Raw genomic sequence first — 13,961 nt, 5'->3', positions numbered from 1 at the left:
AGAAAAAGTCTCTTGCCTCTTCGGCAGGTGCAGGCTTTTCCCCGAACTCCCTCCCGGCTAGTCGTGGTGCACTAACCCCTTCAGGCTATGTTCAAGCCGCCAACCCCAGTCCTCTCCCTGAGCTCCGTCCAAAACCGAAACCCGAGCCTCAGCTCGCAGCCCCGCCCGCCCCGGCGGGTGAGCAGACAAGCCTCTTGGCTTGGTGAGTGCCGGTCGGCACCGATATTCTGTGCAGGAATCTCCCCGCTTTGCCCTCCGCACCCGTCGCTGTGCACTACTCCGCAGTCCCGAAACTCCCCCCTCTGCCTCCCACAGTCTCCACCCGCGGAGGGGCTTCCTAGTGTGTGGAAACTTTTCCTCCCTCACAGCTCCCTCCGACTGGTGCAGGTGCCGTCCTTATTCTTTTGTCTCTGTTTTTTCTTTTTTTCTTTTGCCCTACCCAGGTACGTGGGGAGTTTCTTGCCTTTTGGGAGGTCTGAGGTCTTCTGCCAGCCTTCAGTAGGTGTTCTGTAGGAGCTGTTCCACGTGTAGATGTATTTCTGGTGTATCCATGGGGAGGAAGGCGATCTCCGCGTCTTACTCTTCCGCCATATTCAAGGTCCCCCCACTATTTTATTTATTTTTTATACAGCAGGTTCTTATTAGTCATTGATGTATATTGATGTGAATTATTTTTAAGTGACTTTCATATCTTAGAGGTTTTTAAGCTTGCTCAGTATGTGAAATATCTTAGCACCCTGTGTTCCCTCTAGGTGATATATTTTAATGACATCAGTTGAATTATCTAATTCAAAATGAAAACTTATTTTAATTTCTTCTGAAGTGGCAGATTTGGTTAAATTTACACATCTTTTAGTGGTGTATGTATCCATGAAAAACTCAGGCTGTTAAACTGAATAAGTTTTCTTTAAATTTTCCCCATGAATGTGTGTTTGCTGTGTTTTCATTCATTTTGTATTCTGCTAGGACAGCAGACAAGTGGTAGTAGGAGCCCAAGGTGGTTTAAGAAAAATTTAGGGGAGAAAAAAACCTGAAAATTGAAGATGTTCTACTGATATTGGTTTTTAGAAAATTGTCAAGATACTGACATTATTTCATTTTTAGCAGTGGAACATCGTAGTCTAGTTCATCTTGATCTAAACAGGATCCCAAGGGATCATGAAGTGAGGAATACTGTTTTAGAGTGTAGCTATTTCTTTTTTTCTCAGAATTATACATACACAAATAATCTGGATTGTATTTTGTTTGTTTGCAATATTAAGACTCTTCTAAGCCTTTTTAATTACTGGCTATTGAAAAATGATTTATCACTCTGAAACATGCTCATATTTTTGATACCCAGGTATTCAGGTATTCTTCCATCTTATAAAAACCAGTATCTATATCTATTTTTAGATGACTTCAAACCTGCTTCTATTGACACTTCTTGTGAAGGAGAGCTTGAAGTCGGCAAAGGTGAACAGGTGACAATTACTCTACCAAATATAGAAGTGAGTATTTCCATATATTTAAACTAAATAGATGTTTTTACAGGATTTCCACTAAATTTAAATGAAAATAATTGTACAATTCATGTAGTGGTAGTCAGTTAAAAATTAATAAATATAGCAAAGCAAAAAAATCATATTTTAAACTATCAAGTAAAACAATCTTAAACTCTTAAAATTTACTTTGTAAGTTTCAAGAACTATCATATTAAATGATTTGAAACAATTGGAGGTCTAAACAGATATTTATTAAATCACTATTATGAGCCAGATTTTGTTCTCCAAACTAGGAATAATAACATATGCCCTGCCATGTAGTCCTAATCTGTTACAGCAGACAGACATATAAACATCTATCTAGTGCTATAGATTAGAACAGAGACAAAATTCTGTTTAAGCACATAAATGGAATCAGATACTCTGCTTGGTGGAATCTTTTTTTTTTTTTTTCCCCTTCGACACGCGGGCCTCTTACTGCCGCGGCCCTTCCCGCCGCGGAGCACAGGCCCCGGATGCGCAGGCTCAGCGGCCACGGCTCATGGGCCCAGCCGCTCCGCGGCACCTGGGATCCTCGCGGACCGGGGCACGAACCCGCGTTCCCTGCATCAGCAGGCGGACTCCCAACCACTGTGCCACCAGGGAAGCCCTGCCTGGTGGAATCTTGAAAGGCTTCATAAAGCATATGCTATGTGGGCTGAGACTTAAAGGACAAGTGGAATTTCATCCGTTATAAGAGGAGTAGAATATTCTAGGCAAAAGGAACAGTATGTGAAAGGCTCCAAATGGAGAAAGGACAAGTGGAATAAATGAATGAATGTAGTAAATTACAGAATAATGAAAAATGATTGATAGGAGTAGAGACTGGAAAGGTAGGTTGGGACCAGATTATAAAGAATCTTTTATGTTGTAATGTAGAATTTTGAGATTATGTCATAGGTATTAGAGAACCATTAGAGGTTTTTAAGCAGAGAGCTAACATGATTAAATTTGTGCTTTGGGAGTGATTTTAACAATGACTTAGGGAATGGACTGGAAAAGAAAGAGACTAGGTCAGGTAGGCCTTTACCAAAATTTTGCCCATTTCAAAAATTTTCAGATATATCAAAGTAATGCTAATGTTTACATAAATATGCAAGTTCTTTGTTGTATGCTCTAGTTTTCTCAGTCCTTGAGTTAGAAATTTCTTAGCATTCAACCTAAGTTTCTTTTTCCTTTTATACTGACTTGATCTATTCTCAAAGAAAACCAAGACTAACTTTATACTTTAACATAGAAAACACTGGACTTTCTGAGATTTTTTTACATTGTTTTAACTTTTGTAATAGGAATGGTTTTGTGCTAGTTCATCCACATTCTCTTGTATACATATATGAGATGGCTTGTCATGGTTAGAGGTATAGCAAGCAAGCTCTCTATCCTCTATCTAGCCTTCCATCTGTTTCCTTTTGTCTGTCAACACTATATATTGAGACCCCACCTATATGTCAGACTGTATGAGTTGCTGCCTCTGAAGGTTTCCCTAATGTTAATGAAATTTGTGGGTGCATTTTATTGTATATTTCTCATTTGCTCCCTTAGAAATTGAAGAAAATGAAAAATCAACTCAGTCTGAGACATTGTAGATTAGTAAGCCTTTGTATTACTCTGTTATTAAAAAGTGTTCAGATTCTGGTGTCTCTAAAGTAGTTTGGATATTAAGTACCCAATAATCTAAGGCTTTTTTTGCTTTATGAGGTTTATTAAAGAAAAGCCCAAATCATTCACTTAATCTTAAAAGTTATTGAAAAGCCTCAGGTGGATAACAGGCACCACCTGTTATCCTGGTCTCAGATTATAGGATTATTGATCAGTGATGATTGGTTTGCAGAACTTTAGATGAGTTCTTCTTTGCCACGTAGCATATTATTTTCTCAAATTGCAATCCTCCCATCCTCATCCCTTGCATTGTCTTTCTACTCCAAGCAGATGGGGATTCTTACATTTATTAATAAACCTTTTTCATTCACACACAATCCTGCTTTAATCAAGAGTTACCATCTACCATGTGTTCGATTTTGGTCTCAATTGAAAATACTTCTTGAAGGAATGACAACTATAGGAGGAAAATTTCAAGCTTCAAATTGTAAATTTATGAAATAGCAGAGAAATCATTTGGGAAAAAGTAGTTCCCTCCCCACCTCAGCCCACCAGAGATATGTCCAAAATGACTATGCCTCAATATTTTTGTGTGTATATGTGTGCATGAGAAAGGGAGACGGTTGGACAGACAGTCCATATATGCATATACTTTCTGTGTGGTAAGTCCTTTGCTAGGTAGCTGTTAAGAATACAGAGGTAGGGACTTCCCTGGCGGTCCAGTGGTTAAGACACCACACTTCCACTACAGGGGACACGGGTTCGATCCCTGTTGGGGGAACTAAGATCCAGCATGCCATGTGGCATGACCAAAAATAAAAATAAGAAAAGAAGACAGAGGTAGACTGGACGTGGTAGGTGTCCTAAAAAATATTATCATTTAATGAGGAAGATAAGAGATAATTGATTAAAATTTAGTAATGTAAGGACTATCATAAAGGTATACACAGAATATTGTGGGAGTACAGAAGAGCGGCGATTCAGCCTGGGGAGGGAGAGGAGACATCAGGATATGCTGTCTTGAAGATGAGTTGAAATTACCCAGGTGAAGGAAAGAGGGAAGGACCTCTTAGAGAAAAGAAAGATGTGGGCTAAGACAAAGCAACAAAAGAGTCTATTACATTTGAAGAACTATATATAAGCCACTATGGCTAGGTAAGAAAGGGTGCATATGGGGACACAGTTGGAGATGGTATTTAGGAATCAGATAAAGAAGGGCCTAATGTGTAATGCAAAAGAATTTGAATTTTATCCTGTGAATCTTTCAGATAGCTGGAATGCAAGAGAATTGTTAAAATTACCACTTGCTAAGAGCAAATTTTTTTTCTGCTGGGCCTACAATCCTTGAACAATTGTGAATAAGAATAGAAATTATATTCTCAAATTTTCTGCAGTTTTCCCCCTTCATTAAAGAACTTCTTCAAATAAGTAGGAGGTTTACATTTCTTCACAGTTCTTAATTTTGTGGAAATGTAATGATTATTAGTTTGAGGCATTTATATTCTCCTATTTTCTTTATCAACTGCTTTCATCGTCTTGGTGAAAATGCCTAGAAGCTTGGAGGCATTCCATAAAATAGAATTTTTATTATTATACTTTTAAGAGTACCTTCAGGTTCTGGTGGTTCTTCGATAGGGTAGATTTTCTAATTCTCATTCCTCTAGATTTTCTTTGGTAGTATCAAATAGAAGAAACGAATAAAAATGAAGACTGTTAAGGGGGTTAATATTGGGCATTTACAAATCTCTCTTTTTTGTAAACAATTCTCTATGGTTGACTGCTATAAAATTTCAAAATGTTGAATATTGAAAGGAAAAGATTTACTTGACTGTTATGATTTGTTGTTGGTGTTGTCCAGTTTGGCATATTTTTAGTGCTATCTTGTGAGGTACTTTTGTGGGCTTTGATTAAATAGCCCACAGGAAACTTCCTGCTACACTTCCTATTATGCAATGAGTGCATCTCTAGTGGTTGCTCAACAACTTTTGCCCACAAACCCTGGACTTGTGAGAGTTCCATATGTCTGATGGCTACTATGCCACCCTAGATGACCCTGTTGGTCAAAGTCCCTTCCAAGATGAGCCTAGTCTGATTCTTTCCATTGAGTTTACTTTACTAAGCTTACATGGGAAAATAGCCTACCACGTTCTTGGGACTTCAGCTTATTTTAGGACTTGACTCCTATTTTAACGTCCTATTACAGTTATACTTCTAAATGAATTATATTTTTATCATTGTATAATAAACATTTTTTACCCTGTTTCTGTGACTTGAAGGTTAAATACCACCTTGTTTAATATTAATATTGCCACCTCTGCTTTCTTTTTGTTTGCATGTTCATGGAATCTAAGTGTCTCTTACTTTTATTTAGTTTACATTTTAAGTATATCTTTTGTTAACAGAATATTCTGTTTCATTTTTAAACCCATTTTGACACTTTCTATTTTTATTAGAATTCTATCCACATTTAGTTCAAAGTTTTTATACTTGATTTTTATTTCTATCATCTTATAGTATGTGTATTGGTTATTTTAATTTGTTTTCTTTTTTCTGTTCTTTATTTTGTCAAGCGTCTCTTCTTTCTTTTCTTTTTCTTTGTTTTCCCTCATGTTACTTTGGGAGTACTATTGTACTCTTCCATTCCATTACTGATTACTTTCCTTTCCTGGTATTCATAATCAGGCATGATCAGATTTGCCTGTTAGCAGATGGGAAATAAAACTAGAAGGAGAGTAGGGAGGAGGATAACAGTAATCTAGGTGACCTGATGATTGGGTTCTGAAGTTGGGTTATAGCAGTAAACATGGAGGTGGTAGGATGTGTTCCATAGTTATTCAGAGGCAAAGAGAGTTCATATGCTTTGGAGTTTCCTGGTACCTTAATAGTTTAATACCCCTTTCTTGGAATATGAAATAAGAGGGCAGAAATTGAAATTTAAAATAAGAATGGTGCTCAATTTAATGAGGAAAAAAGTTTAATTTAAAAAAACTTGTTCAAAGTATAGAAGGCAGGTACAGGGATTGTGAAAGGCTTACTTAACTTGTTATTTATGGTAAAAATGTTCATATTGTTCACATTCAACATTCATTGAGTACCTGTGAAGAGCTTGGTACTTCAGGTGCTAGGAGCAATAAAAAATTTCTAATCCAGTCCTCCTCCTTCAGAAACTCAGAGTACAATAATGTATTTTAAAATGTTTTCTAAGTAAGAATACAAGTATTTTTTAAGAAGAATATATTACATGACTCTCTTAAATGTAATTTGGAGCCCTTGGGTTGCTATTCTGGGGTATCTTACTCACTTGTTTTTAGTCAAGACGTTTGAAAAATATACTTATCAGCCAAGTAGGCCCAACTTAGTTTTGTCATGATCATGCTTCTGGCTCTCTACCTTACAGGGCTTCAGCTAAGTGCTCTGCATCTCACTCTTCTAGGGCCACTCCAGATATGTCCTTATCTATGTGCTATGCATGCTTGACTTCCTGTAGATCATTTTTGTTTTAGAAAAACTTGTTCCTTACTTTTGGTTTCATAATTTTCTCTCCCAGCCTCTCAGAGGTCTCTAACCTACCCCTTTTTTATGGCATCCTCAATTGCCAAATTTATCTCATACTCCTCTGGTAATGTGTTAAGCCTCTAATGATTGTTAACTTTTAAAATATGATATCCCCTGGGACTTTCCCGGTGGTCCAATGGTTAAGACTCTGTGCTGCCGATGTAGGGGGCCTGGGTTCGATCCCTGGTCAGGGAACTAGATCCCGCATGCCACAACTAACAGCCTGCATGCCTCAACTAAAAGATCCCGCATGCCGCAAAGAAGATCCCACATGTGGCAACGAAGATCCCACGTGCCACAACTAAGACCTGGTGCAGCTAAATAAATAAATATTTTTTAAAAAAATGATAGGCCCTTTAGTCTTTTTTAGAAGTCATCTTTTTCTAACATGATCTAACATTACTATTGTATTTGGCAAAATTGTTATAATCAGTGCTTTAAAAATTTAATGTACTTTTATAAAGTTCAAAACCAAGCAATTATAACAATATATTATTTAGGGGTACATATATGTGGGATAAAATAAGAGAATGAGAAACATAAAATTCCTTCAGGGTTGAGGGAGGCAGGGACAAAGGATAGAAGAGGAGCATAGGTAGATGTAGGTTATTAGTAATGACCAGGATTCTTTAACCTTCTATTATGGAAAATAGAATAGTATAATGAACTCCTATGTACTTACTGAGCTTCAACAATTATCAACAGGCTCCGGACGTGCAGGCTTAGCGGCCATGGCTCATGGGCCCAGCCGCTCCGCGGCATGTGGGATCCTCCCGGACCGGGGCACGAACCCATGTCCCCTGCATCGGCAGGCGGACTCTCAACCACTGCGCCACCCGCTAATCTTTTTTTAATAGAGCTTCCTACTTTTTTCCTGGCATATTTTAAAGCAATCGCAGACATTCACAAATGCTATGTATGCATCTCTAACTGATAAGGATATTTTAATTTTCACCTAAGTACCATGGTAACCCTGCTATTATCACACATAGTAGAATTAAGTGTAATACTTGGTCCATATTCATGTTTTCATGATGGTTTCAAAAATGTCTTTTTTCAGTTTTTCTCCCTAGAAATCCATATAAAATCCCTATATTGTATTTTTATTTATTTATTTTTACTGAGGTTAATTTACAGTTCTGTTAGTTTCAAGTGTATAGCAAAGTGATTCAGTTATACATATATATTCTTTTTCAGATTCTTTTCCATTATAGATTATTATAAGATATTGAGTATAGTTCCCTGTGCTATATAGTAGTTCCTTGTTGTTTACCTATTTTATATTCCTATATTGTATTCTGATGTTTCTTATCTCTTTTATTCTGTAAAAGTCCCTCCCCCCTTTTATGCCACTGGTTTGTTGGAGAAATCAGGTTAATTGTCCTAGAGAATATACCCACATTCTGGATTTCAAATTACTTCTGTCTGGGATTATGTAACTTGTTTCTCCTTCCTCATATTTCCTATAAACTGGTAGTTATTTCTAAAGCCTTGGTGACAGTTAGATTCTTTGTGGGTTTTTTTTCAGGCAAGAACACTTTATAGGTGATGCATACTTTCTTTTATATCACATCATGAAGCACATAATGTCTGGTTGTCCCACTTTTAAGAACGCTAAAATTGATCAGTGAGTTTAATGTAACATATGTTCCCTGATACATTCATTTTCCTTAATCTGCATAGGGAAGCCCCCCTTTAATAAAATGCCAGATTTGAAAAATTAAATTTAGGAAGGAAGAAGAGGAAGAGTAGGAAATATAATTCAGGACTTTTGTTCCCTTATTGTAAAGTATATTGGTTGTATTAGAATTGAATCCCAATTTCCTATTGTAGACCACGTCTACAAAGATTTGTGAAACAAATCTTTACTGGCTCAGGGCAGCTGCTTCCTCTGTTCCCTTTCCTCAAGACAACAATTTTGAGATCTCAGCCTCTCTTCATCTGTCTTTTTTACTATACTCCTTATTGCCAGAGTAGTAAATTTAGGCAGTTAGGTGACTTGAAGTACAGTATATCAATAGATTGAGAAAGAAGATCTCAAAGGCCCTCTCAACTGAATTTCTATGATAAATTTCAAGTAATAATAATTAATTTTTTAAACAGGGTTCAACTACACCAGTAACTGTTTTCAAAGGTTCAAAGAAACCTTACTTAAAAGAATGCATTTTGATTATTAACCATGATACTGGGGAATGTCGACTAGAAAAACTCAGCAGCAACATCACTGTAAAAAGGACAAGGTATGTGGTTAATGAAATAAATTATTTAATCAACACATAAATTGCTAAGAGAATGTCAGTGAAAAAAGTTATTGGATTAAGTCACACTATTACGTAAGGGTTATTTCTGTCTGGTACCAAAAAATTTTTTTTTCTTTTTGCGTTAAATGGGCCTCTCACTGTTGTGGCCTCTCCCGTTGGGGAGCACAGGCTCCGGACGCGCAGGCTCAGCGGCCATGGCTCACGGGCCCAGCTGCTCCGCAGCATGTGGGATTCCCGGACCGGGGCATGAACCCGTGTCCCCTGCATTGGCAGGCAGACTCTCAACCACTGCGCCACCAGGGAAGCCCTACAAAAATGTTTTGATCTTTTTCCAAGTTTAAATTTGGTGAAGATCCTTTAGCCAGAAGCTTTTACCATTTCTCCCTATGATATTTAAAAGCTTGTTTTGTTTCTATATGTTTTCTTACATGTAGGTACGTCTTTTATTCTACTGTAGATACTTTTGTAGAACTGGACTAAAAGGAGCCATTACACATTCTCCAAAATAATTTCATTATCAGTAGTAAAATTTTATCAAGCACTTAGAAAATGTGAGGCAAGAAAAAGGAGAACTTCCTATACAAATACTAACCTCAGAACTTCCACATTTTAATTGGATTAGCAGATAATTCTATTTAGAATGTCAATAAGAGAACATAGCCATCTCAAATTGTTTTTTGGGGGGAATAGGCAGTGCATTAATTAACATGTTTTTTGGGGGGAAATAGGCAGTGCATTAACAAGCCATACAAATAGTATAGATAAAAATTGTTCTAGGAATTAAAGGAAGGAAGACATGGTTCATCGGAGCATTCAGGGAGCCCTTACTGATGTACCTTAAGAGGAGGTTAAGATTTAGGGCTTTTTTTTCCCCCCAAACATATTTCATGATAAGGATTGCCTTTGGGTGCTTGTTAAACAAATGAGTTCCCAAATTCAACTACAGATCAGGGAAGGAGCCCAGGAAACTTTTTTTTGTTTTTTAATTATCCTCTCTTCCCAGGTGATTTTTTATTTGTAGGAAAGTTTGGAAAATACTGATTTAATTGATCAGAGAGAACATGAGGATGTAAACAAGACAGGAATATATCTGACTTATTTGGAACCTATGAATAAGACTTGCTTGAATAGAGCAGAGATTTGTTTCTTTCCCTGTATACAAGTATAGAAAGTGGGGTATGAGGTTGAAAGTAGACTAGAGGTAAGATTATAAAGGTAGGTTCAATATTAACTATGAAATTAGGACATTGTCTTATTGACGGTGGTTGCATATTAAAGTTTTTTTAACCAGGGATCGACATGCTTACATTCTTGTTTTGAAATGTAAATCCACCAAACAAATTGATTTAAACGAAACAATGTGGGAAAGAGAAAAAAGGAAACCACGATGTTTTAGAGTAGGAATGAAGAGAAAAGTGAAGTTCTAAATACTTTGTGAAGGAAGGACTAACAGGATTTGGTGACTGGAAATGGGAGAGGCAAAGTCAAGCATAGTTGTGTTATATACTTTTTTTTTTTAAGTATTGAAGGGAAAATATACGAACCTCCTTTAATAACATGTCTTAACCTTATGAATGAGAAATGTGGGAGTGATTTAATTTTAACAGAAATGGTAATTTCAGAATTTAGGGAATATAATGTGTCTGCTATACTCATGTATAATTTCATTTTATTTTAGTCATTTGTGTATGTCTTATCTCTTCAGTTTTGAGCAGTGGCTTTTTTTAAATTCACATTTGTATCCCTCAGTGGATCTGTGTGTATGCCATGCCTATAGCAGGGCTCAATAAAGGTTTGTTAAATAATGAATTAAATTAATGCTTTAATCCTTGAACATCGTTTTAAAGATCTCTAGGAAAAAGAATAAGTGGTCAATTTTAGTAGCTTTGTAAGTTGAAATTGTTGTTATATTGCAATCATCATACCTGTTTTGACCTTTTGATGTTCTTAATTGCAGAGTTGAAGGAAGCAGTAAAATTCAGTATCGTATAGAGCAGCAGCAGCAACAAATGCGGAATTCAACTAGGACTCCCAATCTTGTAAAACATTCTCCATCAGAAGACAAGATGTCCCCAGCATCTCCAATGGATGATATTGAAAGAGGTAAAATCTATGAGTATGTAATGGCCCTTTAAAATAAATTATTAATAAATGTTAAGTGAAATTTTTCATTTTAATTGACAAGGGAACTAACTGTAAAATTCTAAAAACAATGTTTTTTGTTATGGTTCTAGGGGAGAAGTGTAGTTTATGATTTAGAGTATTATGTACATAAGCCTGTGTCTATATAACAGAATTTATATTTTTTATTATTATTTATTATTGTTTAGATATGTGTAACTGGAGTTTTCTTCTTTTTGACAGTTGTGATGATTCCAATTTAGTCCTTCACAGCGTCTTCTTGTTGAAGTTTTTTTATGTGTAGCCAGACTATAGATGTCTAAGATGTAGCCAAACCAGTAGTGGAGTGAGGAGATGTAGTAAGCCAAAGCAGCAGGCAAGTTCTTCTGAACTGCTGCTCACTTCTCAGCAGGAAGGTGCTTCTAGAGAGCCACAGTCTTTTTGAAAGTAAGGAAACTTAAATCTCCATTTTTTTTCTAGCTGCAGTTTGGGTGTTTATGTTATAGTAATTGTGGTAGGAGTAAGACCCTGGTCACCAAAGTTTATTTGTTTCTATGCTTTGCCTTCATAACTTGCATATAGCTCTCCGTTTCCACTTGCCCCCTTCTAGGCCCGGTATAGTATTAGTTCCCTAATATATTAGTGTTCCCTTTTCAAACAATAAGGAAAATATAAGCTCAGAACCCTTGTTGCTACAAGGGATCTTGAATTTTATTTTATTGTTATATCTGCTTCCAAAATGGATTTGAATCATTACATCATTTTATATATGTGTACAATAAAAATCTGGAACAGAAAATTAAGATATTGGAGGGAAGAGGAAGCAAATTTGCTAATTATTAAGACATTAAATTTGTATCTGAGCTTCCTATCCACTAATACAAAACTGAAAACTTTAGTATATTTTGTATTATCTAAGAGGTTCCAAAGATTTGGACTCTTCCCTGCTACTAAATTCTAAAAGGAATTCATCGTATGGAATCTGTTCTTTGGAGAATTAAACTATATAGTATCTTCAACTATAATTTTACAATACAAAAAGAAGTTCCTCTATGTGGCAGGTTTTTAGCAGAGACCTTAGTAAAAACATTGTATTGTAGAATATAAGTTAAGGTAATCCAAGCATAAGATCTAACTTTGTATAAGAATTTACGGTTTGCAGAGCATGTTCCTTAGACTATCTTCTTTTAAATATTTTCTTAATATTTGACCCTACTATGGCAATGCCTACTGCTATGGTTGAAACATTTTTTTTAAGTTTATGATTAGATGTCTGTCAGCTTTACTAGTGTTTCTCTGGTTTAATTTTTACATGTACCTGTTTGGGCTATCTGGAATTCTAGTCTAAGAAATAAGAATCTAAACTTCCTTCCTCCCCAACAGTGTAATTACATAGATATTGATAGAGAATCAACAAATATAGTATTGAAAAAGAGTATCAATATCCATTTTTTGAATAAGCCAGTATTTCTTCTGCTGATATGAAAAGCCATTTTTTAAATTCAGTTTTTATTTTATATTGGAGTGTAGTTGCTTTACAATGTTGTGTTAGTTTCAGGTGTACAGAAAAGTGATTCAGTCATACATATACATGTACCTATGCTTTTTCAAATTCTTTTCCCATTTAGGTTATTACAGAGTATTGAGCATAGTTCCCTGTACTATGCAGTAGGTCCTTGTTGACTATCTATTTTATATATAGTAGTGTATATGTGTTAATCCCAAACTCCTAATTTATCCCTCCCACCTTTCCCCTTTGGTGACCATAAGTTTGTTTTCAAAGTCTGTGAGTCTGTTTTGTTTTGTAAATAAGTTCATTTGTATCATCTTTTTATATTTCACATATAAGTGATATCATATGATATCTGTCTTTCTGTGTCTGACTTATTTCACTTAGTATGATAATCTCTAGGTCCATCCATGTTGCTGTAAATGGCATTATATCATTCTTTTTTATTGCTGAGTAATATTCCATTGTGTATATATACCACAACTTCTTTATCCATTCATCTGTTGTTGGACATTTAGGTTGATTCCATGTCTTGGCTATTGTAAATAATGCTGCATTGAACATTGGGGTGCACGTGTCTTTTCAAATTATGGTTTTTCTCCGTATATGCCCAGGAGTGGGATTGCTGGATCATGTGGTAGCTCTATTATTACTCTTTTAAGGAGCCTCCTTACCTTTCTCCATAGTGGTTGTACCAATTTACATTCCCACCAACAGTGTAGGAGGGTTCCCTTTTCTCCACACCCTCGCCAGCATTTATTGTTTGTAGACTTTTTGATGATGGCCATCCTGACTGGTGTGAGATGATGCCTCACTGTAGTTTTGACTTACATTTCTCTAATGATTAGCGATGTGGAACATTTTCTCTTGTGCCTTTTGGCCATCTGTATGTCTTCTTTGGAGAAATGTCTGTTTAGATCTTCTGCCCACTTTTTGATTAGGTTGTTTATTTTTTTTTGATATAGAGCTGCATGAGCTGTTTGTCTGTTTTAGAGATTAGTCCCTTGTCGGTCGCTTCATTTGCAAATGTTTTTTTCCATTCTGTGGGTTGTGTTTTTGTTTTGTTTATGGTTTCTCTTTGTACTGCAAAAGCTTTTAAGTTTAATTTTAGGTCCCATTTTATTTTAAGGTCTCATTTGTTTATTTTTTATTTTATTTTCATTACTCTAGGAGGTGGATCCAAAAAGATATTGCTGCAATTTATGTCAGAGTGTTCTGCCTATGTTTTCCTCTAAGAGTTTTGTAGTAGCTGGTCATACATTTAGGTCTTTAATCCATTTTGAGTTTATTTTTGTGTATGGTGTTAGAGAATGTTCTAATTTCATTCTTTTACATGTAGCTGTCCAGTTTTCCCAGCACCACTTATTGAAGAGACTGTCTTTTCTCCATTGA

At 36.0% G+C, this 13,961-nt stretch overlaps 1 protein-coding gene across 1 annotated transcript in view; it reads left to right on the top strand.

Annotated features, from left to right (window-relative positions):
- EAF2 (ELL associated factor 2) overlaps nucleotides 1–13,961 on the top strand; it is a 63,390-nt gene that overhangs the window by 12,978 nt on the left and 36,451 nt on the right. The window contains exons 2-4 of the mRNA XM_065876546.1: nucleotides 1,396–1,490; nucleotides 8,781–8,917; nucleotides 10,896–11,041. Of these exons, the coding sequence (XP_065732618.1) occupies nucleotides 1,396–1,490; nucleotides 8,781–8,917; nucleotides 10,896–11,041 (378 nt within the window). The remainder of the gene's footprint in view (nucleotides 1–1,395; nucleotides 1,491–8,780; nucleotides 8,918–10,895; nucleotides 11,042–13,961) is intronic.

This window comes from Phocoena phocoena, chromosome 4, assembly GCF_963924675.1.
Source record: "Phocoena phocoena chromosome 4, mPhoPho1.1, whole genome shotgun sequence".
Taxonomy (NCBI): Eukaryota; Metazoa; Chordata; class Mammalia; order Artiodactyla; family Phocoenidae; genus Phocoena; species Phocoena phocoena.
Note: the sequence above shows the minus strand (reverse complement) of the source record. Positions and strands in the feature narration are given on the sequence as shown.